Genomic DNA, 25,865 nt, shown 5'->3' with positions numbered 1-25,865 from the left:
TTACCATTCAGCAGGAATTACTCAGAGGTTTCAACTATGAATTCACCATATTTACGAAGGCCCTTTGGAAAGATGGCAAAATAACAAGGTCTGAAGAGTAACGGGGAGAGATACTATCTTATCAATCCATTCTTCGCGAAATGGCCTTGATGGCTAAGTGACTGAAGGACCATCCAGAATGCTTTTTCTTATCTTTTTAAAATCATAACCAGCACTCTGCAAACATAAACTGTTAACAGAAAGTACCAGCTATTTGCAAAGTAGATTCCACTAAAGGGCACAATTTCCATAGACTGACAAAATGCATTCTGTGTATTACAGAGTGATTCCTTTTTCTTTTCAAAATGAAAAGAATACTTCGTCATTGCCCCTGAAATAGCAGATCCTGCTTCCCCCTCTTATCTCTCCAAAATAAATCATTGTTATTTAATTATAGATAGATTTGAGCTCTATTCACATTAAGTGCATTTCACTGATGTCCTGAGGTAAAACGGCTGCTGCCAGAGAAGTAATTTCTTGTGTGAAGAGGGAGGGTTGTTCCAGAGGACACAAGGGAAAAGCAGGTACACTGCTGCAAAGCTTCGAGCCTTCCAAAAAAGGACAAGCCTTAGTGGCACATCATCACAGTATATATTTACCGTGAATGGATACTGCGAAAATAACAGGTTTAACTCACTTGACCTAACAATAATATTAACCCAGAAAAAAGCCTCTGTAATTTTGCCCGACATTACAATTTATCAATGTAAATGCTTCAATGTCAGCAACACTTGCCAAAGCTTTTCCTGACATCCAATACCTTGACATTTTACTGACCGATAATGTCATCGATATTTTTTGTAATTTGAATTCAGTAATAACAAGAACAAGCTGAAAATAATAAGGAACATAGGCCTAGAAATTGGGTTGGTAGCGCCGGCGCTGAGCGCCTAAAGAGACCTAGAATTGGGGCAAAGCGCTATGTTGGGGCGGACGCTATGAAGATAGCGCCAACTCAGATATTGACTATACATTTAGCGCCTGCGCTAAGTGTTTGCGCGCGCCCGCGAGCGCAAGCAGCTCATGGCGTCATTTCAGTGTGCAACGCCTTTTAGGAGCGCCTGAGCGCATATTGGGTGGCGCCCGGAGCCTTAGCGCCCAGCACTATTAGTGACAGTTCGAGGGAGGGCTAACAGGCCCTTCTCAGAGTAGGGGGGCGCTATTTAAAGGGGACAGCTCTACTGCAGAATCTTCTGCCACTTGGCCTGCTCATTGCGCTCGCTGCTAGAGAGAGTTGGCGAGCTAATGTGGAGCGGAGTTCTGGGATTTGAGCTTTACAGTACTTGGTACCTTCAACCCTGTCCGAAGCACTTGCACCACTACACCTAAAAGCCTTTTGACCAACTGGCATCGGAATGGGAGCTTGTTTGGAGGGTGACGGACCTCATCTGCACTCTGTGCAGCAGTCATGACGACCTGCCTTGCCCTGCGGGGAGACGGTGGCCGAACTTGCCTATCCCCCCTGCGTTGCGCCATGCCGCTTGGTCCGGCAACTGGTTCATCCTCAGAGCCACCCCCTCTCCCCTCGAGGGGACTACTATCCCCAGTCTGCAGATGTCTCCGCTCCCCGGATTCTGCAATGGCTGGTCCGGATTCCTCCTGGTCCTCGCCTCCGGTGGCACTGGCACTGGCAGCTTCAGCGCGTTGAGCCCGAGTTGGTGCTGCTTCATCTGAAAGTGGGAGGTGGAAGAGTGGCTTTAGCAAAAGGACAGGTTTGCTGAAAGGCATGCCAGATTGTGGCAAGGCTCTGACATGGCTGCACACTGAGGATGCATGCTGGCGGGGGGACCAAGTGGAAGGCAACAGGTGGAAAAGGTGAGAGTCTTACCCTCGCTGTCGGTAATGGGGTCGGCAGATGCAGTGGTCACTGGACCAGACAGACGTCCTCCAAGTATCTGGTGCACTCTCTCCTCCAGATCCATGAGAGTGACCACATGTGCAGGTCCGCCACCGGTTCGACGCTGCTCCTTTCTAATCTGTGCCATCTTGGACTGCAGGGGAAAGAAGGGGATGTTCTGTTACATGAGGCCTTGAGACCTCATCGCATGCCCCCCATGGTGCAAGAGCCCTTACATGAGGCCTTGAGACCTCATCGCTTGCCCCCCATGGTGCAAGAGCCCTTACATGAGGCCTTGAGACATCTGTCCATGTGTGTGGCCAGAAAGGGCCATGGGTGCATACTGACAGATGGCCATTGGCGCATCATTGCAGCAGGGTGCCCGAAGTCAGCTGCAGATGGAGGGAAGCACAAGTTTGGTAAACCATCACTCACCCTAACGATCCGTGTGAGGTCGTTGAATTTCTTCCTGCACTGAACAGGGGGCCTGGTCGCCATGCTGCTGGAATTCACCCTCACAGCAACCTCCCTCCAAGATCGTCGATAAGCCTTCTGATTTGGCCTCTTGCCATTATCCGGATACAGGACTTCTCGACGGTGTTCAACTGCAGCCGCCAAGTGGTCCAGAGCCTCAGTGCTGAAGCGCTCTGCTTTCTGCCTACCCTTCTCCATAATGCACAAGTTTCTAACGCCAGACAAGGGCGAGCGCCGAATCTGAGGCCTTCAGGGCGTTGGGTGTTTAAGCTCAGTCTGACTGACCTACCCCTTTAAGAGCTGGCCGGCGCCTGTAGGTCTCGTGCTTTCCCGTAATTGAGTTCACCTGCGCTGCGCCCGTCCGCATCGATATTGAGTAGCGCCTGACCTTTTGCGCCTTAAGAGCACCGTGCAACGGCTGATTTAGCGCCTCAATCCCCTTCGGGGGCGATGCAACCCAATATCGCGCCAGGCGGCGATAAGTTTCGTCTGGCTATAAACTTAGCGCATCGCCAGTTCTAACGCCTCAAGCGGGGCTATACCCAATTTCTAGCCCATAGTCTCAAAATATTGAAGAATAATGAGCCATAATTAAATTTTAGTTTTTTTAAATGAGGAACATAACATATAATTAGAATTTAAAAGTGGCAAAGAAAACCTGTAATGCTACATTACAAAATAACAAAATACAAGTTCTGCAGGATTTCTGAGAGGTCAATTCCCAATGTTAACCTGGCTGTTTGAAGAAGATGCTCATCAGAGGCTGAGGGTTCAATTTTAATAGCACTGAGGAGGCGGGTCGGCGGCGAAAATCGGAAAAAATTGCTTCAGACACCCAACCCACCTCCCACGCAATTTTCGTGAGTGTCGGGTCAGCTGCTCCCAAACTGACCTGACTGGAACCGGAGGGGCAGGTAGTTAAGGCAGTTAACAGCCTGTTAACTGCCTTGCTAATCCTATTTTGACAGTGGTTTCCCATTTTCGTGCCTCTGATTGGAATAATTTCAGGCCACTTCTAGTGTGCGCTTGGAAGCTTCTTGCCTCAACTGATATCTATAGCAACGGGATGGGAACCATTTACATCCTCTCGTCCTGGTCGTCAGATTCAGAGGAAGAGCAGCCGCAGCAGCACCACAACCAGCCACAACACCAGCACCAGGAGCGCCAACCTCCTCCTCACCCACCTGATGCTGCACTGGACACAGGGCATCAGCCCCTGACAACATTGCTGCCCGGGAGGCCAGCGATGGCATCACCATGGCCAGACTATCTTCACTCGATGCTGTAAACCCTGGCTGCCACATGATGCACCAGGTTGACACCATCCCACACCAGCACAGTGAAGCATCCCTATAATGTCCAAGCCATTCCATGCACACTCATCACTATAGTGGGGTGGGGGGGGGGGGGGGGGGGAAGAGTTATGACCGAACAATCACTGAAACTCAGTAAGACACTTCTCAATGTGCGCTCAGATCTGTCTAATAAGGGGCACTTTTGGAAAACGAAATTACACTGTATAACAACACATTACCAGAAACTTCACATGGACATTAGCTAAACTTCTCAAGTGCCTACCCTTGTGTGTTGTTAGTTGGTATGCTTGCAGTAGGATGAGGGTGAGTGTGAGGGGTGGCTAGTGAGATGGGGAAGTGATAAATTAGATATAGAGAGTTGGGTGGAGGTTCAAGGTAAGTTGGTGTCTTGGGGAGGTCTCTTCCACCCTTGGAAGGGAAGAGAACCTCCCTGCATGAGCATATGGAGGGAGTCATTGGAGAGCCTGGGTACAAGTGTTCACCTTTGTGCAATGATTGTCAGTGTTTGCAGCACCTCAACACTGACGGTCAAAATAAAATTGTGCATGGTCCCTTTAAGGAAATCGGCAGATGACGCATCATCAAATGACGTCATCAGACCCACTTCCTGTTAATTGGCCGGTAAGCCTGCAGGGCGAGCTAAACAAGGCCAATCAAGGGAAAATCATATCTGCAGCTGGGGGCGGGTCTGGAACCCGGAAACCAGCTGACCCGCCCCCATCCTGCATCCAGAATTAAATTCGCGGCCAGAGAGAGGGAAAATCTGACGACGGGTTAAACCTGACTGCCATTCCTGTGCACCAAAGCAGCATTGGCAAAGGAACAGGCTTCCTTGGTCAGGTGACAATCTGTGCCACAGGGAACTAAATGAACTTGGAGGTAAACAGGTGCAAGTAATTTAGCTTTTCAGCTGCAAGTGCTTCTTGTGAATTTCCATTTATTTATCAATTTTTGTTATCTCAGAATTAACAAAAGTTAAAGCACCTTGAAGGTAATTCCAGTGTTGCGCTCCCAGCAAGCAGCATGGATCAATCAATGTTGTAGCCCTATCTCTGACCCACACTCCCTGTGAGCACCGCTCCTCAATGGGAGCACAGGATCACAGAATTACTCCTGTTTTGATCTTTGTTCAAAATCAAGAAAAAGAGTGGTCAAAGATGATGGTGTTGGACTGGAAGTTAGCTCATTTCAGTGGGATGAAAGGAAATTTAATCCAGAGTAATTGTTTGGAAAGGTGTCAGATCAAACAGTGGATTGGCAGTGGGAGCCATTTAAATACAAGATGGTTAAGGTACAGGTTAAATACGTTCCGACTAGGAAAGAGCAGGGTAGTGGGATTAGTTTTGGGTTGCTGCAGCAAAGAGCTGGGATAATGGCCAAATGGCCTCCTTCTGTGCGGTAAAAATGTGGTTTTAGGAGTAAAGGGCTTGTAGCAAAGGCTGGCATTCCATGGATGAAGGAGACATGCCCAAAATATCATAACCTGTCTATTTTCTTTACAGAGGCTGACTGATCTGCTTTATATTTCCAACACTTTCTGATTTTATTAAAGACAGCTGCATGGGTTGAAGTTGAACTGCCAAAAAATAACTGATTAAATGTTGTTATGTTAATAGTATTCACCTAACTTTGCATGGACACTTTGCCCAACAGGTCAAGAACATTAAATGCTCCATTCAAACAAGTTTATACTACTGTGAAATCCATTTATTATCACATAATCTTAAAAAAATCGTATTTGTATTTTATTATATTATTAAAAGATAACAGGATCAAATCTATTAGTTTGGCATATGGAAATACTGAAATCAAATATATAGATAGTAAATAAAAGAATTTGCTATTACAATAGGACGTGCAAGATATATAAATATTGGAAGAAGAAAAGATCAAAATCAATTCTGTGCCCACCACAGTCCTGCTATCACTGCAATAGCCATAAAGTAGATATACTTTAGTCGATGGGGACAATCAGGGAACCAAAAGAAGCTACGCTGTACCTCCATACCAAATCCCACTGTAAAAGGCCTGGCCAGAGGTGCAAGCACAAGGTCAACACAAGGACAGCTTCCAATGACTGGTGGAAGATAATCAAATCTGTTTCTGGCACCAAGCCTAACCCCACAAACCCTCCTTTTGAGAAAGACAAATTCAATTGCCACACCTTTGTGGATAAAGCAGTTGTTGAACACGGACTGGGGTAGATCGTGACTTTGTGCAATATTGTACGGGTGATAGCGAGTCTGCCTTTAATGGAAATAAAAATGGGGAAAGATGTAAAACGGGCTGCCAATTCACTATCGCCTGTTTTACACTGTCGCACAAAGTTAGGATCGATCTCACTATTTGCTGTGGAGTCATCTGAAATCCAGGGTCAGCTAGCAAAGATTTGTTTGAAGTGGAGCAACCCGATAAGCTAAATCAAGCAATATTATAAGGCTATCCATATTGGAACATGGCACATGTAGACAAGAAATGAATGAATCCTAGAAAAATAGAAAAGGAAAAGAATTTGAATTCACTGAAAGTATCCAGTGAGGGTGCAGGTGTTAACAACATGGCTCATTGTGTATTAGGATGAATCTCAAGGTCATCTGAAGTGAAAACAAACTAATCTTATCTAGACCATTGGTGAGGCCACATTGGAATAGTACGTACAAATTTGGGCATCTAACTTTAAAAAATGAAAGAAAGAAAGATTTACATTTATCTAGCACCTTTCACAGCCACCAGGCATCTCAAAGCGCTTTACAGCCAATGAAGTACTTTTAGAGTGCGGGAAAATGGCACTGATACATTGGAGAGGATACAGAAAGGGGTAAAATGGATGATTCTGGGACTGGATTGAGAAAAGACTCACAGAAGTTGTTTGATTAAGCAATAAAAAGATTGGTGATGATGCATTTTTTTTAATACCGAGAGGAATGCATTGTGTAGATACAAGTAGGCTATTTAATTTGGCCTATTAACATAGATTATGGGGAAAAATTATAAAATGAACCAACCTCAAGCTGGAATTATAATTACTTTTCCCTATACAGCAGTGGATATGTGGAATGGACTCCCAGCTAAAGCAGCAAATGCTATATGAATTAATACTTTTTAAGTTAATGAAATGGAAGTCATCAATTTGGTTTCTGAGAGTAACTCCGAACCTCAGACTGCACCTGTTTTATGCACTCTGGAGTCAGGTGGATGTGATTGATGCTGATGATAGTAGAAAGAGTGAAGTGAAGACATTGGAAAGGTGAAGAGGACCTGGCATAATCATATTTAAAGGAATAGATACCCTGAGGGCTATGCTGCATTAGAAAGCCTATCCAACCCTCCTACAGTGGAGAAGAAAATTATTTTTCACAAATTCCCATAATCTACTTTTGTAGCTAAACTGCAGAGATCAGCCCACATCTTATAAAGGACAGTAAAACTGGATGTGGCCATACTTTTCAGAGTGAAATTATGATCTAAAGTAAGAACAAATTTAATTAAGTTTATTCCCCTATTTCATTAGATAAATAGAAATAAAAAGGTATTATAAAAATCTAAGATATGAAGTGTCTTGAAATAATAACCAACTGATACATGACCTGTAATATTAAGGAGATTTTTTTCACCTATCTGGAAAGTTATATAAAACCATTTGCCTCCCCAGAGCAACAATTATTCAGCATTCCAAATAGAATTATTTTTCTTAGCATCTACCCAGTGGGTTAGTGGGTAAATGCGCTATGCAGTGTGGTTAGAAGCCATACGGAACTTAGTTCTATTCACTGTTGGCCATATCCAGTTTTACTGTCCTTTATTACAACAGTGACTACATTCCAAAAGTATTTCATTAGTTATATAGATGCAAGTCTTTCTTTCTTTTCTGATTGCCAGTCTCAGCACTTGAGGTACTCGAATTGGCTTGGGCACTTTGGGCCAGGGAAGAAAACATTTTGCACAAGTTTATTCCCTTGATTGCTGTACTGTGTGACCCTGTGAGGAAAAGTGCACGTGCAGATCAGGTAGTGATGCCCCTGCAGTAGAATGGTCTGTGGGATCTGCTTCTCACTTGATGTTCATACATGTGGTATGATTCCAAGGGTGTCAGAAGTAATGGTTTTTCATGGGTGAGTAGACTTAGATGATTACTGCTGGCACCCTTGGAATCATACCACAGCACATTAGATCAACAAATTAGGGCCCCTGAAGGAACAACTATAAATCCTGGGGCCTAATTTTCCATTTTGTTACTGCGTATTTCAGGGAGGTTTTGAGGTTTCCACCAGCTCCCTATTTGGACAGGTGTGCTCACATCCACCGTAGTTCCCATCACAACACTGGGAATCAGGAACAATGACTTAAAGCTTAAAGGGCCGCATTGTGTAGTGCAAAGGGGGGAAACAGGACTTTCAATTTTTTTTAATAAAATTTGTTTTTTCCCTGCAGCTGAGCTGCGGCAACTGCTGCAGACATTTTCCTCCATTCTCACCCGAGGTGGGCAACCCAGTAGCAGGGGAACCACCCCATGGGAATTGGCACCAACATGTTAATGAGCCTGACCCCCAGAAGATCTGCCGGAGTCAGGGCATAGAGAGATAGGTAGGCACATAGTGATTTCTGAACTAGTGGTCTGACGTGTACCAATAGGAATAACAAGTAAGTAACTCAACAGTGCTGAATATTGAAAGCACCGGGTAAAACAAAGGATAAATACGAGTTAAAGTCCTTAGGAGCTATCTGAACTGGTCAACAATGGAAATAGACGGATTATAAGCATTACGAAACAAACATATATATATTAAAAATCATGGCCAAAAATCCACAGGCTGCAATCCCAGCTGTTAAGCCAGAATCGTGCCTGCCTATGCCCTCCAGCTGCAGTTTGCAGGGTCAGTGCTAGGGTACCTCATTTGCATTGGGCCAACCGGCACCCTGGCCCTATAACTGCATCTCTGGCATTCGCCGGCTCCATGCAGCTGTAAAATCTGGCATCTGCCCAGCACTGGGTGGCTAGATCCTCCCCCCACCCTGCACCCAAGGCCCCAGGGAGTACCCCCTCAGACCACTGTATCAGGGGGCTGATCCAATTGGATAGGTGGATAAAGGAAATGGTGTTCAAGGGATATGCGAACAGGGTGGGGAAATGTAATTCGAACTATTTGCTCATGTGGAGGGTAAACTCCAATATGGGTTGCTTCGGTCTAAAGCCTGTTTCTGTGTTGTAACTTCTATGTATTTTAGAGAATGTGAGAGAGCACAAGAAGAGGCTTCAAATGGCAGAAAGAGGAGCCGCATTCGGGATGTTTACTGTGATCAAAGCACCAAGCTTCTCGGAAGCTTTCGTGAAGGTTATGTTGGCAGCGATCTGGGCATGGAAATATGCTCCAAAAACTTGACTGCACAGCGCCACTTTTCGGGAGCGAAACGACCTCCTAATCCTTGAATATGGCGGGCAGGAAGTGGACGCTCATTACGAGCTGGAAGTGTGCTGCCTGCCATATTGGTATAGTCCTGCCTTCCTCTCCACTGTGCTCCCTCCCTACCTTGAGATGGAATCAATGTTCCCTGGAAGCTGCGCTTTGTCCTGCGCGGCCTGTTTCTTTTAATGTGCGGTCCCTTTAAATTTCTGCGCATGCGTGGTATTTACAATGTAAAAGCCGGTGTGTGGCCTGTGCGGGACTTCTTCCATTAGTGCGTGGCCGCGCAACTTAGAGGGAGCAATGAATGGAATCACCCAAAGCATCATAAATGCATTCTAGACCCCAGACCACCTGTGAGCTAAGCTACAGGAGATCAGCTGGGTCATTTTATAATTACTGATTTGGGTAGTGCTTGGGATAGATCAGCTAAAAACAGATTTTTTTTTCTGGCAGGGATCAAATGACCTCATAAGATGTTAGCTGGTCCATAGATTGTACCATGGGCTAAAAATTGAGTAGCACTCCATTTGGGGCGCTAACTTCGCCGGGGCATTACTTTTAGCGCCCCGGAAAAAATTAGCACCCCCCGCGCCGGAACTTAAGTGGTTTCGCCCCAAGAAGGAAGCGGAACGCTACTGGAAGCACCCAGCATCCCTCCTGGGGCGCTGCGAGTCAATACGCGGTATTACAGGCCTTCCTCCCCTTCTTAACTACGAGACGTGAGAATGGCACAGCCTCGGCACCTCCAGCAAAAACTGGTAGCAAGCTGCATTGGGCCAGAAGAGGCCCAGGTCGGTAAGAAAGTTTTGAAATGTTATTATGGTTCCTTGTGGCCCAGGAGGAGCAGGAGTGCTCCTACTGGCCAAACAAGAAAACCTTAGGCCTCCTCTCCCCGTCACTCCTTTCACTCCCCATCTTCCAGCTGCAATTAGCCCGTACTTACCTCACTGAGGACTGTTTCTGTGGGTCCCCGGAGGCAACCTGCAGATGCGATTTCCCGACATGCCGATTTCCCGCTCCTTCCCACTGACCCCTACGTCATCCCCACTGTTTTTGGCGGGAGTCAGTGAGGGGGAGGCCTGGAACTGAAAATTGCCCGAGCCTCATGCTCCGGGGCGACGGGTGGATTGGCACCTACCCCCCGATTCCCATTCGAGGTCAAAATCGGAGCTAGTCTTTAATTTCTTGTTACATAGTACAGGAAACTTTCTGATATCTGGCACTGACGGGACCGAGCTGGTGCCGTACCATCAAAAGTGCCGGACATACCAGCGTTAATGTTGAGAGATACGTAACTGAAAAGCTCCGTGTGAATCAACAAACCCTGTTGCTTAGCAACAGCTTCAAAACAGTCGGCTGTAGCTGCAAGCGTCTCTAGCTGAAGCTGTTGCTATAGCTACAGACCTTGCAGTGCCTGACTGGGAAAAAAAAAGCAACAAGAACTAAAAAAAACTTATAGAAAACGGCTCCTGATTTTTGCCGTCAGATCGAGTATTCCGGGCATATAACCTCCGGATAAACCAAAGTCTCCTGTAATAAACACAATATACAACTTAGCCAAGAGAAACCACTTACTTGATATATTTTTGCTATTCAAATAATTAGACTTGATGGATTTAAATTACTCGGGATAATTCTTTAGTGTGAAAATTTGTTTTCAGCTGAGCTGTCTCATATCCATCAATAATCAACAGTTAGAAAATAAATGGAGTTTGGGGTCAACATATTAAAAAATCCTTCATTCAGTTAAGTCATTTGCACAGAGACGTTTGAGTAGTTTATCTTATTTTAATTCCCTTTTAATAATACAAACCCATATATCAGTCTAACTTAAAGCTGGCCTGCAGCTACATGTAAATTACCCTTTATTGCTTTACTGTTCTGTTTCACTGTGTATTGATTAAAAATGATCCTGGACGTGTGAAAGGAGACCAAAAGCAAATGATAATAAGACAATGCACTTTTTATTCCTCTCTTTCACAAGCCTCAAGTGAAAGCACCAGAGGTATCCCTATAGCACGGAATTTGAAAAGCCATCATTTAAGCAAAGCATTAGTTATCAACTGGAGTTCAAATAAATAATTAATGGTTTGCAAAAGGAAAAAATGGGTATTTTCCTGACCGGACAAAGTAAAGCGCTGATGCAGAGTGCCAAGGGATACAGGACATAAATAATAGAAGTAGCTCCATTGAGATGGCCATTATTTAGCGTTCTTATTTTATCTCGTTTTCTGTCAAAACGGCATCAAGTCAGCAGTTAAATCTACAAATGTTATGTTGTAGTTATCTAAAATTGGCAACTTGCCAAAGATACAAAGTGGCGCAAAGTATAGAGACCATTTTGATGACTTAAGACTTTAGTAAAGTCACAATTGTACTCAGTTTGGCAGCACTGCAACAGGTCGTAGCAACTGATATTTAACCGTTGAAAGAGCATATAGTAAAGAGTTTTAACAAATCTATGCTACAAACATTTAAATTTGTAGATTTTTTTGTAGTGTGTTGAAAACAAATACTGCTATTTTAACAATTGGAAGCTAATTTCAAGCATAATTCAGTCATGCTGCTCTTACTGTTGTAATGCAAAGGTGGACCATTAAAATAGTTGGAAACGAAAGTTACGTTTTCTTACTGAATGAATTAGTAAGTATGCAACAACTGCAAACAACAAGTAATGGAGGATGTGGGACAGACTGCCGGTTGGGTGACAGTAGCAAAGTATCTCAGATTCCTCATCATTCAGGCATTAAAGGCACTGTTACTTTACAGTTGGTACTTTACAGTTCTGCTCCTAGGATAGCAATACCAAAATGATCGCCCTCCATTGCTCTTCCAGTTTTATATCTCAAGCCTACTGCTGATGTCATGTAGGCCAAGTGAAGGTTGATTGGTGACATGGAGACCTGATCTCCTATTCCTGTAGGCTTCGAGTGTGCCAATTGACTAGGTTCATTATATTTTCCAAATTAAACTTGATTTGTTAAGCAACAGAGCCACGTGTTTACTTTGACTTAACTGTTTCTAAAAAGCTTCCAATTGTCAATTTTGATGCTGAGCCGGTTCCCGGAGCCGGCATGCTTGTTTTATGATGCTATTTTGCATAATAATTGAAGCACATTGATGCATCAAACTGGCTCAATGTGTTTATTAGGTCACAGGAGGAGGCAATTGATTCAACAGCAAAACAAGTCATGGTCCTCATCCTATGAGTAATCACACTGCCCACTATGGCACTGAGCCATAGAGACCAGAAAGATCCTAGTTTTGATCTATAGTCTGCGCTACATTAGTCAATCGCAGCTGGGGCCACACTGAGACTATCAATATTGGGGGGTGGGGGGAAGAAAAGAAAAAATATGCAGGGTTTCTATCCTGATTTCTGCCTAGTGACTCCATGGTCATTGGGTGTGAACAGGATCAGGATAAATGCCCTTTGTGGTAGAAAAGGCATCGAAAGTTTATGGCCCCGATTTTCTGCCAACCGTTGGGCGGCTTTTCAGGTGGCCGGGGGCCGAAAATCGCCGAAAAAGCGGGTCGCAACCCCCCCCCCCCGCCTGATTCCCCGCCCCATCCGACTTTCGGACTGCCGTTTCTCCGCGACCCGAATCAGTCCCGCCCGCCGCTGGCGGGACTGGCCGTCGGGACCCTAATCAATAATTATTGGCATGTTTAATGCCATTTTAGGGTGCCCTTGCGATTTTCAGGGGTTCCCCACGCTAAACACGCCTGCGGGGAACCCCGCTGATGAAACCTGGTGTGAAGCTTGCCGGCTTGCTTGATCTCAGCAGCAGGTCATTCGGGAAAGCTGCGATTTAAAGGGACAGCATTTGTATGTTGAAGGACCTTGTTGTTGCAGGCTTGGGGCTATTTCTTCAAGGCTTAGGCACAGCTATGGAAGGTTGGACACTCACACACTTCTCCAATGTGATCTCCTGGGAAGCACCGCTCGGCACCCTCACTCAGCGCTTCCTCAGCGGAGGCATCTACCAGAAGCATGGGATGCCTTTTCTTCCTTCCCTTTTTGCCATTAGAGGATCTCCAGCAGCAGAGGCGGCAGCAGCAGAACCAGGAACAGCAGGATGAGCACCAGGCTGCTGCTCACTCACTTGAAGCTGCACAGGCCAGAAGGGGCCAGCGCTTGGAAGTGGCTTGAGAGCACCTTGCTGCGTGTTAGGGGGCCATGGGTACCCGTATCTGCACTGGCAGTCCTACTCAGAAGGACTTCCATGAAGGTCTGGTTTCTCTGTTCAATAGATGGCCAACGCTCCTCAAGAGATGTCATTCTCTTATGAGCACTCACCATGTTTTCCGTACCCTGGCGAGTTATCTCCTCCATGGAGGTTGCCAACCTTTCCATGGTGATGTGTTCCTGCGCCAATGACTCCACAAAGGCTCTGCTCATGGTCGCTATGGACTCCTCCATTCGCTCCACACTCGCAGCAACCCTGGAGACAAAACCTGCCAGAGACTCCTGCATCTGTGCATGGAGATCCATCACCTCTTCTCTTGCGGATGGACCCAGCGGCAGAGGGTCGACATGCAGCGCAGCTGAGCTGAGCTGGCAGAGTCCTGCGCCCTCCGACGAGGACTCTCTACTGCTGTCCCTGTCTCCAGAATCTGCTGAGGCTCACTTGTGAGCTGTGAAGCACCAGGTGACAACACTACTCTATGTCCCAAAGGTCTCCCCGAAGTGAGTGTCTGCGCTGGTGCTGGGTGCACTTACTTCTGCTGACGCTGCGCCCTCAGAGGTTGGAGCTTCCTCTGAGGAGTCTGGCTGCACAGCCTCTTCCTCCTCCACAGTGGGGACGGGGGCTCTGGGAGTAAGGAGTTAGAGAAGTGATGCCAAGGTTACATGCACATTCGAGTTGACATCTGCTGACACCTGCATCCATGCAGCCTTGGTCTCAGTGGGAGGCCTCTTCCTGCCTGACCTAGGGAAGAGGGCCTCCCTGTGGGCCCTAACCCCATCCAATAATGCCTGCAGTGAAGCTTCGTCGAATTTGGAGGCAGCTCGGGGTCTGGCACTGGCCACAGCTGCTGCAGGCTCCTCTGCCATCCTGTATGGTTTGTTTGGAAGCCAACAGAGGAAGCAATGCTTGCTGTGGACCTTGAAAGCACCACGAATGATGACATCATACTGTGGGGCTTCCTGACTGGAAATGGACAATTAGCAAGGCTGCCCACATGCTGGACATTAATTGGCCACTTGAGGGAAAATTGTGTGGAGCTGGCTGACCCATTTTTTTGTGTGTCAGATCCCCACATTCGGGGGAATCCGACCATTTCCCACACAATCCACAAAATCGGGCCCTATATGTGAAAAATAGCTTCATGACCTAGGTATTGAATGTCGCAATCATGTAAGTGCACTGTAAAATCAGTGTATGAACATCAGGTAGGGAGGTGGAGCATTCAACAACAACAACTTGCATTTATATAGCGCATTTAATGTAGTAAAACGTCTCAAGGCGCTTAACAAGAGCTATAGCAATAAAACATTTTTTTGCCACAGTGCCACAGAAGGAGATATCAGGACAGATGACAAAAAGCTTGATCAAAGTGGTAGGTTTTAAGGAGCATCTTAAAAGAGGAGAGAGAGGTAGAGAGGCGGAGAGGTTTAGGGAGGGAATTCCAGAGCTTAGGGACAAGGTGAAAGCACGGCAGCCAATGGTGGAGCAATTAAAATCGGGGATGCATAAGAGGCCAGAATTGGAAGAGCACAGCGGTCTCGAAGGCTTGTAGGGCTGGAGGAGGCTACAGAGATAGGGAGGAGCGATGCCATGGGGGGATTTGAAAACAAGCATGAGAATTTTTAAATCAAGGCGTTGTCAGCCTGGGAGCCAGTGAAGGTCAGCAAACACAGGGGTGATGGGTGAACGATACTTGGAGCGAGTTAAGATATGGGTAGCAGAGTTTTGGATGAGCACAAGTTTATGTAGGGTGGATGATGGGAGGCTGGCCAGGGGAAAATTGGAATAGTCAAGTCCAGAGGTGACAAAGGCATGGACGAGGGTTTCAGCAGCGGATGAGCAGCAGGGTCAGAGTCAAGCAATATTACGATGTTCACACCAATTGTCACACACATACTGCCCCAGCTGAAATCAGCTAACTGTACAGATTAGGTATCAAACCTGGGACCTTCCTGGTCTGCATGACTCAGGCACTCCCTTCCCTAATCAGATTGTCCAAATATACCCAATTGCTCTGCTGCCATCATAAGTTCCAACTTTGGCCACAGTACTATAATGAGGCAGTGCTGCTGGCTCTGAAGAAGTGGCAAACCACTACAAGAGCTGACATTTGTCTGCTCATCCAGAGACAGCATCATCAAGGGCAGAAGTTGTCAGCAGTAGCTGCCATTATCTTGGTCTATAAGCAGGCTCAGTGCAGCCAATCTACACAAGGCAACCATGTTGCGCTGCATACAGATCTTTCCCAGTAAGCAGGGACGGTCTAGTGGCTGCAAATGAAAGTCACAATTGAGACTCCTAAACAATTGCAAGTTTTTGTGTTGCCGTTTCTAATTGAAGTGGTTCTGTAACATAAAGGGAGCAATAGTGAACATCTGGCATGGGAAATTGTGGAAATGGAACCTTCAAACTAATACGACCATGTTAGATTTCTACATTTAGAAAATATATTCTATTCATTCTCCCTACGGTGGTGGGTAATGGTGCCTGTAAAAGCTTCTTGTTTCTTCAGTGTATGACTAAAGACCATTATTTTAAGGTAATGGTTGGTCTGCAGATCAAGGCACAGCATAATTATTAACAAAGACATCTCACAGGTAAAATTAGATGGCTTTAAGTGTGTACATGCTACACACACTAAAATCAGAGCTTCACAGTTTCCATCCATCTTAATGATGCTAAGATGCAAGTACAGTAACATAATTGACTCATATAATCACCATGGTATGTCCATATTCAATGTACTGTGCCTTTCCTGATTATTCTCTATCCACACAAGGATACATTCTTGTCCAAGAAAGGTTTATTAACCCCCCTTAGACAGAGAGCTGCTGGACTTTTCCTTTGTTGTCTATCAAGTACTTTTCTTTTATAAAGCTGTGCTTACATCAACTCATTCGAATACCATTAGCCTGACAGGTGCAACAACCGCTTTTGGTGCAAGATTAACGCAAGGTACACAGGGTCGTTAGACTGAGGGATATAGCTCTATTTTCACTGGCTGTGGTTAAGTCAAAGAATAACAATGTATTTTCATTCTCTCACAGCTTTAACTCCTAAACCAGTTGTGTGCAGGCACCACCAAATGGAATTAGCTCCAACTCGTGTAATTTTCAAATTAAAGCAGGTGTTCTCTTCAATCCATGTGTACATGTTAAACAGCTCTGAGACCAAAATTCAAAAGGCACATAAAGTTAATTGACACAATTATAAGATGAACATGAGTAATGGATCATTTGTGCTGCTGATGAACAAAATGCAAATGCTACCCTGAGAAGAGGTCAATACCTGGAGTCAACCATTGATAATATAGCTACACCCTTCAATGGATTTCTATTATATCCTTCACACTAGTATGAAAACAACCTGCATATTGGTAATAGAGCTAAAGGCCTAGAAATTCGGTGGAACCCCAAACGGGGCGCCAAGCTCGCCTGGGCGCCGGAATTACCGCTGCGAACGGAGCAGTTGTGCCCGCCGGAAATTCAGTTGGAGCGCCCCAAGAGGGACGCGGGGCGCTGCTTGAGGTGCCCCGCGTCCCTCTTGGGGCACTGAAACCGAATATCGCAGCGCAACGTGCCGCCGCGCTGCGGTACTGCAGGCCTTCCTCCCCTTCTTAAGGGGGAGGGGCCTGCACCAGCGCGATGACCGATCGCGAGTGCTGGCAAAAGAGCCCGGCACCAAGGACAAGTGCCGGGCTCTCGGGACACAGCCGGCACTGCCCGGGGGGGGGGATCAGGAGGCTGGGGACGGAGGTGCTGGCAGGCGGCCACCGAAAAAATGGCCGCCCCGCACCTCCACCTTAATTTGCGCCACTACCGCCACAGGTAGGCCCCGTGAACCGGGCGCGATTTGCGATCAGTGTTACAGAGGCGGGCGCGACCAAATATCGCGATCGGGGCGGTAGCGGGGCGCTGCGCACACCAATGACGTCATCGGTGGCGGCACAGCGCAACAGGCTAATGCCGCCATTAGTGCCCCGCTAAATATCGCAGGAGGCGCGGCCAGTGGCGCTAAAGCCACTGAGTGCCCTCTTTAGGCGCTAACTGGTGGCGCAGCCCACCGAATTTCTAGGCCAAAGAGTTTTACACCAGAGAAGCAGCATTCCCAGCAGAAGTTTTGAATTTGTAATTTTTTTTAGACTTTGGCCCCGTTGCTTGAGCTACTTGAAAACATTAAAAGCTGGAAATACTCAGCAGGTCAGGCAGCATCTGTGGAGAGAGAAACAGAGTTAACGGCCGCGATTTGCTGTCCTCGGCGGGAGACGTCAGTGGCGGGTCCCGAACACACTGCTGTCTCCGTCCCGTTCTGTGAAATTACTTTCTGCTGATTGGGCTCGTTAAGCCCGCCCAGCGTGTTTCCCAGGCAATTAAAGGAAACGGGTGTGGTGATGTCATTTGATGACGCGTCATCAACCGGTTTCCTTAAAGGGACCATGTCCAAATTTATTTTGACATTTGCGCTGTCAGTGTTCTACAGCACTGAGGTGCTGCAAACACTGACAATGACTGCACAGAGGTGCAGGGCTGCACCCAGGCTCACCCATGACTCCCTCCATATGCTTATGGAGGGAGTCACAGCATGCAGGGAGGTCCTCTTCCCTTCCCATGGGCGGAAAAGACCTTCACAAGTGGTCAACACAGCCTGGTTGCACATCTCAGAGGAGGGCACAAGTAGGGATGTGGTCAGGAGGACCTGGGTGCAGTGGCACAAACCTTTCAATGATCTCAGTAGATCACGAAATGTTAGTTCAAAGCCACACTCAACCTCATCCTCCTGTGCTACTCATCACATCCCCATCACTCTGCCTTCCCTACCCTACTCCTGCATATCCTTACTCACACCAACTTCCCTTGGACCTCCACCCATCCCTTGCTATCTATAATATCACATCCCCATCTCACTAGCCACCCTCACCTAGTGCAATCATACCAACTAACAACACACAAGGGTAGGCACTTGGGTGTTTTATGTAATGTTCATGTAATGTTTCTGTTAATGTGGTGTAAAATATTGAAACCTTTATTTTCAACACTATGGGGGTGATTTTCATTCAGAAGTCGGGAAGGAGGCGGGACTACAACTTTCGGGGTTGTAGTTCCGCCTCCAGAGATGCGGCCAATCCACGTGATTTTAACTTGATTGACCTTGTTGAGCCCGCCCAGTGGGCTCAGCAGGCCAATTAAGGGCCGCCCGGCAACAGGTGACGTCACAGACTGAAATTTCATCTGTCAAGACGTTTTGACAGATGAAATATCAGTGTTTCACAGCTGTTTGAAGCTGTCAAACACTGACAGTCTTACTTCTAACCTGAGTCCTTCTACACAGACTCAGTTAGAAATCTCCCCGGCACAGAAAGCTGCAGGCTGTCACTTTTGACAGATCGCAGCCATTCTGCTTTCTGTGCCGGTTAGATGATGGACTTCCGAAACCTAGAGGAAGGAAGGCTTAAAAGGTAAGTACAGGTAATTTAAACTTCTTTACACACTTTAGACACACCAAACACACTTACCTTTGCACTCATGCACCCATCACTCACCTGAACACCGGATATCTCGACCCCTCCAAGTCTTTCAACCCGACAGCCCAACTCCTCTAACTTGTCGTGATTTGGAGCCGTCAGGAATCCCACACTTCAAGCTTTAAAATAGGGATCAGGCTAAAAACTGCCTGTTAACTACCTGTTAACAGGCAGTTAATTGGCACTAATCCCTTCCCGCCTCGGGGAGGCGTGTCCCAGTGCGGGTCGGGTACCCGCCTCCTTTGAAACTTACATGGAGGCGGGTTGGGGGCGGGATGGTGTCGGGACCCCCGAATTCGGGACTTTAACTCTCCGCACGCCTCCAAACCCGACTCCACGGGTCAATGAAAATCGACCCCTTTGTATTCTTGGACAGATTTTTGTGCACCTTTGGAAGTGGCTTAGTGAGTTGCAGTGAATGGTGAGACATAACGGTACCCCCCACAATGGTCATGAGTGTGAAAGGAATGGCTTAGGCATTGTAGAGATGCTTTTTAGTGTTGGTGTGGGGTGGTACCAACCTGGTGCATCATGTGGCAGCCAGGGTGTACAGCGTCAAGTGAAGTAAATCTGACCATGGCGAGGCCATCCCTGGCGTCCCAGGCAGCAATGTGGTTGGGTGTTGATGTTGTGTCCTGTGCAGCATCAGTTGATTGTGGAGAAGGTTGGTGCTGTTGTTGGTGCTGCTGGTGTTGGGGCTCATCGTGGTGGGATTCTGAGGACCAAGGTGAGAGATTACAAAGGGCACCCATGCTGATGGAATAGATGGCAGGTGAAGTAGGGATGACAGAAGCAATCTGTCAATGGTGAGAGGGGTAATAAGGTCAGACTGGATGTAGTCTTGTGTGAAGACTTGCAGCATGGTGAATCTGTTGTGGAAATGCAGTGGGGAACAGCTTGCAGCTGAGGGAAGATATCTCTGTAAGGTGGGAGCTTTTACTTTACATTTGAAGCTGTCAACTCAACAGCTGATTCAATGGCCACTGAACTCCCACCTCAGCTTGATAGATGTGGTCCATGGACCCTGTGGTCAAATGCAAAAGGTAAGCTGAAAATCATTCTTAAATGGCCATTAATGACCTGAATTGGGGCACCCGCTGCTGCCTGTTGGGTCTGCTCAGCGCTGACAGGCCCGACATCAGGAAAGGCGCGTGTGAGCGAGTTGACAGCGGGTTCCCGACCCGCTGTCAAAAATATCAAATTTCCCACCCGACCCGCCACCAATCCCGCCCCCTGACCCACCGGAAAATTCCGGCCAATGTTTCAGGTCGATGACCTTTTGTCAGAGCCTTTCTGATGAAAGGTCATCGACCTGAAACGTTAACGGTTTCTCTCTCCACAGATGCTGCCTGACCTGCTGAGTATTTCCAGCATTCTCCGTTTTGATTTCAGATTTCCAGCATCCACTGTATTTCATTTTTGTACTTGAAAACATTTGTGGGTATTTCCTCTATGTCTCCGCATTTGCTGCAGTTAATGCACAGGTGCATGGTTATCCATAGCCATCTTTGTCCCTCCCCCTCCCCCATATCTCTCGCTTTCTCCCTCTCTCTCTCTCAGGATACATTTACACTGCAAATGTAGCATCAATGTGAGGCGCCATCACTTTGTATCAGTGCTCCAGTTATAGTGTAAATGCAACCTAAATCTAGAATCAGGGCACGGCCTGACACCGGAGAAGTGAATCTTGCTCTGTTTCACTCAGGAGTCATAACAGGTCTTAACTCTACATTTACACTACACACATTTAGCGTCAGTGCAAAGGGGAACCACTTCGCACTGACGTCTTGTGTACGTCATAAGACCCCAATTTGCACGTTGTAATGAGGCTCTCGCCTGATTGAGGTGGGTGCCTGGGTCGCCCAGCAGTAGACCCTAAGAAATATGGCAGTGGGTGAAATCCAATCGGGAATGGGGTGGTAAGTGCAGCAAAGCTATTTTAGGGCCACTACCAAACCATTTCTGCTGGGCGGGATGAGGTTAAATCAGCCCTAGTTAGTGTTGGCAGGCTATTCAACCTGTCAAATTCAATACTTGCACATACTTGTTTTCCAGCAGAAATCACTTGATAGTAAAAAGGAATATTCTGGCTATTTTGAAACACTGCAGTAACCTTCCCCCAGCTTGAGATCAGCTAACTCAGCAAAGGCCAGGGATGGAAGTTGAGAGCTTCCTGGTCTGTGTGACCCAGAGCCACAACCGCTGGTGGATTTGCCCAGAGTTAATGCGTGCTGCATTTCATTCTGTTTCAGTTGATACCCGCCAGCAGACCTTGGAGAGTAGCCATTAATGTTAGATACAGACATGGTAGTGATGTGAGCCCTGATGTTCTCTGGGCTGTAACAGTCCTAGCGATCAGTTGCTTTACAAAAGAAAATGAAAAGAAAATTATAATTTAACATTTGGTGCAGTTGAGGTTTCGATTATGGGCAAAATAGGGCCAGAATCTTGATACAAATTTGCCCTGCCAGCAAGCTAATAATTTCACTACTGAGATTACATTTGTTACCAAACATGAAACATCAGCATGATAATGGCCAATATCATCAACTGTCTTGATTTAGTTTTTAATTTAAAACCCTATAATCCCTTTCTGTACTGCAATTTAAACCCCCAAGATAATTTATGTGCGCTTGTTTTGATTTTCAGCAGTCATGCGACAGTTGTGACAGTGGGGTGGAATTTTCTGCAGAAGCGTAATTGGGAAGTTACGTCCGAAATTCAGCCCATTCATGGGCCCATTTTCCCTCTTTAAGTATGAAAATTAAAGTTTCAAGCCATCTAACCATCATTCATGCATATTAGGCACAGCAAGTCTAAGAACATGCAATCGTGGAAGCTTTTCAATTTTTAATGCGGCTCCTACTGAAGCCATAAAAATACATTGAAAGAAACAGAAAATACAGTGCCGGTCTCAGTGACGATGAATTTTTAAAATTGCTCAAAGAAATCGCAATAAAAGGTCCTGCTGCGCCTAAAATTGTGAGTGTAATTTTACCCCTGTTTTGAATCAGCATTATTGCAGGAAATTCATGGTTACAGATTTTTAGCATTAAGGCAGAGCCATTATAAGGAGCCAAGATGCGTTTGGGTGCAGGTATCGATAGACAGTTGTAAAAGAGTGAGGAAATTCAGGTGTAGCGTAATCACGTGTGTAACACACTTGCATCCGAGTTTCTTCCATCTTTTACGCTGGGTTTTTGCTTTACGCTCCGATTACCCATGTCTCTGGGCGCAGATACACAGGAATTTCTACTCCAGTTGTCTGACTAATCCGACTAACCCAGGTGGCTGTCAGCACATACAGTATATACATTTCTGCAAGGTATTGTGGTACCTACTTGGGTTGTGTAAACTGGTCAATGAGGCTGACCTTCTCCACCAGGTCACCGCTGATATTTCGCACCAAATCATAGAAATCATTTTCTTCATATCCTTCTTGTGGAATCCAAAAAGAGATGTCGTTTACTAATGGCGGGTATTTGCTAAGGGGCTGCAAAAAAAAATTAGGAATTAGTTCAAAACATGTATTTTATTTAATTAAAAAAGAAAACAGTGGAAAACACTTAGTGGGTCAGGCAGCATCTGTGGCGAGAGAAATAGTTATTTCAGGCCGATGACCTTTCATCAGAATTGGAAGATGTTAGAGCTTAAGAAGTTTTAAGCAAGCACAGAGCTAGGGAAAAGTGGGGGGAGGTGGGTGGGGTGGGGGCTGGGGGGAAGAGGAAAGAACAAAGGAGAAGGTCTGCTGCCCTCAACCCTCTCTCAGATTTTCCTCTTGGTTTTTTCCTCTACCCCGTCCCCTTTTCCCTGGCTCTGTACTTGCTTAAAAACTGTTAATCTCTAACAACTTTCAGTTCTGATGAAAGGTCACCGACCTGAAACACTGGTCCAGGTTTTGCAGTCAGCGGCGAACAAACGGTGCCAGCATTTCATTACACTTACCTTTGTCCACAGACTTTCTATGGGCTTTTGAGCTCCATTTTGGCACAGCACCCTCTACAGGGGATCTTAGAGCTGTGTGAACAGGACAAGCAACTGTGTATCTCCTTAACCAATCAGACTGAAGAATCTTTATAAACCAGGAAGTATTTAATTCAACGCCAAATCATTTACAAAAAGATGGGAGAGAGATAAAAGAGACAGAAAGAAAAAGTTTTAAAACATTTTTTTGTTTTTTTTTAAATTTCCAGCAATAATTAAAATCTGAAGGAATGAGACTCCACACTTGTAAAAGTTAATTTTCAGTGCCAGAGAGCTTGTTTGGCAGTAATTAAGACTTGTCATCAATGTTCCCTTTAAGATGTGCAGCTGCGCAGTGCTGTAGAGGTCCTGCACAGCCGGTAAGTCAGCTTTTAAACTGAAAAAAATCGTGCTTGCGCGGAATTTTGAACGGGCTGCACAAAAAAAAATTCAGGGAACTTTGCTTATCATGCCGTTAAAAATCCACTTACACTAGAATGGAATAGGCTTAACTTTTTCTGACGAGTTTAGTGGGTATCTATCACGTAAGTACAGCAACTTCACATGTTCCATGTGTTTCAATACCGAGTCCATCAGCAAGATACCGATATGGCAATGCTTCTAGAGAAGCAGGGCAACTTGGACAGCAACTTCCTGATTTCCATGGTTAACTGCGCATGTTCGGTCGCTGGATGTTGCTGTCCAATTTACACTTCAGTAACGACGAACTCGGACAGTCTCACCCATATTTTTACCACATAATCCGGGCCAATTAGCTCTGTTTCTCGCTCCACAGATGCTGCCTGATCTGTTGAGCTTTTCCAGCATTTTCTGTTTTTATTTCAGATTTCCAGCATCAGCGTTATATCAATGACAGACTTAAAAAGAGATCACATTTTTAAACCATAATGCATGATTTCCACTCCTAATGAGTAACAACCCAGCTCTGTGTGAGATTTCTGCGCTCCTCCAATTCTGGCCTTGCATATCCCCGATTTTAATCGCTCCACCATTGGCGGCCTTGCCTTCAGCTGCCTAGGCCCTAAGCTCTGAAATTCCCTCCCTATACATATTCTTCTGAGTCAGGTCTCTATTTCATATACTGAATCAGTTGAATTATCAAATTCTAAACTGGCTGCATATACCTTAATCTATTGTCTGAGATCTGAACCAACTCAGACATGAACTGAACATGCACTTGGGTCCCACTTCTGAATCTTGCTTGTTCACTATCCCAAGCACCACAGTAGATTTATTTTCCTGACTGCCGGTGTCCACTATTTCTATAAGTAAAATATATAAACTAAAAATAATGTGTGTATGGGGGGGATGGGGGAAATCGAAAGATAATTTGCCTTTGTGTTACTAATTTCATTTCAGTGGTCCAGTCTATTTCTCTCACATAGAAAATGTGTAAAATGTATTAAAAATAGTTTCCCCAATGATTTTAAATCAGCTGCCCTGTGCCCCAATACCTACCAATTTACAGAATATGACATTCCTCTGATCACTCCTTTTCTAACTCTGTTGTGTTAATGAGGCTAGATCTGAACACACACATACACACAGCTAACCATCACACAACTGAGCCTCCTTTCCAGCAGTCTCACTAACAATGACATCGGGTCATGTCTGCTATCACTGTTGCACTGGCAGAAATTCTGCAACTTGTTTTGTTTTTAACGTGTTGTTCATTAATTACTGCCTGACTGCTACAGCTCACGGTGCCCTAATTAGAAGTCCTTAGACTTCAGTAGGCAGTGTATCCAGCAGCAGTACTGGAATAGTAACACCATTTCAGAGAAAAGGACTGAACGTTAAGTAGTCCTTCTAGCAATACAGTTCTCAGAATTCAGATTCAGGAACTTCTGAGTTAAGAGGCAACAGTCACATTTACAGGAACAAACTGGAGATCCACGATCTACTAGAATTGTTTTAAAGTTGCAATATCTCTTTTTCTGGCAAGTTAAGTGAGTTTGAAATGGTCAAAAGAAGAAGAAATAACATTAAATGACGATTTTTACAACAGTGTAGAAAATCATGTTTTAAACCCATGTATAGAAAACGTTCCTCATTTTATCTACACGATCAACATTATTCAGTAAGTCAGTTGTGATGTCGAGGATAGCAAATGGATGGATCTCTGTGAATTATGAGACAAAATTGAATCCAGGTAGGGGTGACGGTTGTCAGATCACATTCTAAATCATGGAAGCAAAGTGTGTGCAGTTTTATTGAGCATCTCTGATTAGATTATTGTCTTAAATTCACAGACAGGCTTCTGGTGTTAACGGTGTAGTGCACATAGAACTTTCTGTATCACAGCTTTTATGTTTTATTGCATGACACAGGACCTGACAGATCACTGATTTGTGGCGCAAAAGATTACAAATTATTGATTTGTGATGCAAGACCGCAAAGATTGCTGAAATGCCATGCAAAATATGACACATTACTGATTTGTGAAGTAAAACATCATAGATTACTGATTTATGACATAAAACTCCACTGGCAACTGATTTGTGACCGTAAATTCCTGATTTGTGATAAAAGACCTCACCGATTTCTGACATAGCAGCTCAAAATTTACTGATTTGTGATGTGAAACCGCACAGATTTCTGATTTGTGACTATAACCTGACAGGATTACTGCTTATGATGGAGGGTCTCACAGAGTAGCATTTGTGCAACATTGCTAGAATGATTTTAGATAGTGACCTACAGAAAAATTCATTCTGCGGTAAATATTATGGAAGTGGAAATTCTGGCGCACGCCAGAAGCCGGAGGCCCGAGGCTCACCCAAAATTGAGCCTCGGGCCTCATCAGCATATTGCTGGCGAGCCATGGTCGCAAATCGGGCGTCTAGAGGCAGCTAGCCGGGTCCATTAGGACGAAGTTGGGCTGGCTGCCTCCCCAGCAGCGGCCCTCAGATAGATTCTGGGATGGGAAGGGTGCGATCGGGAGGGGGCCGGCCACACACTTCGTGGCTGCTGTTGAGACGACTCCACATTCAGGTAATTAGTTTTTGTAAAACTTTTTTGTGGCGGCTTCCTGCAGTCCCTTTATGAAATGCAGCTTAGGCCGCATGTAGTCAGGGTTATAGTGAATGCAGCAGACCC

At 45.7% G+C, this 25,865-nt stretch overlaps 1 protein-coding gene across 7 annotated transcripts in view; it reads right to left on the bottom strand.

Moving 5' to 3' along the window:
• The window catches only part of fars2 (phenylalanyl-tRNA synthetase 2, mitochondrial), a 577,514-nt gene that overhangs the window by 161,521 nt on the left and 390,128 nt on the right, over positions 1 to 25,865 (bottom strand). For 6 of the 7 annotated variants that reach the window (XM_085989235.1, XM_085989234.1, XM_085989239.1 and 3 more), the window contains one exon: positions 22,124 to 22,275. In XM_085989235.1, coding sequence (XP_085845361.1) covers positions 22,124 to 22,275 — 152 coding nt within the window. Of the gene's footprint in view, positions 1 to 19,303; positions 19,498 to 22,123; positions 22,276 to 25,865 lie in introns of all 7 variants that reach the window. The other variant, XR_015078551.1, reaches the window with a different exon arrangement.

This window comes from Somniosus microcephalus, chromosome 5 (assembly GCF_052327205.1).
Source record: "Somniosus microcephalus isolate GS21.2 chromosome 5, FLI_Smic_1.0, whole genome shotgun sequence".
NCBI lineage: Eukaryota > Metazoa > Chordata > Chondrichthyes > Squaliformes > Somniosidae > Somniosus > Somniosus microcephalus.
The sequence above is the reverse complement of the archived record's forward strand: the minus strand, read 5'-3'. Positions and strand labels throughout refer to the sequence as shown.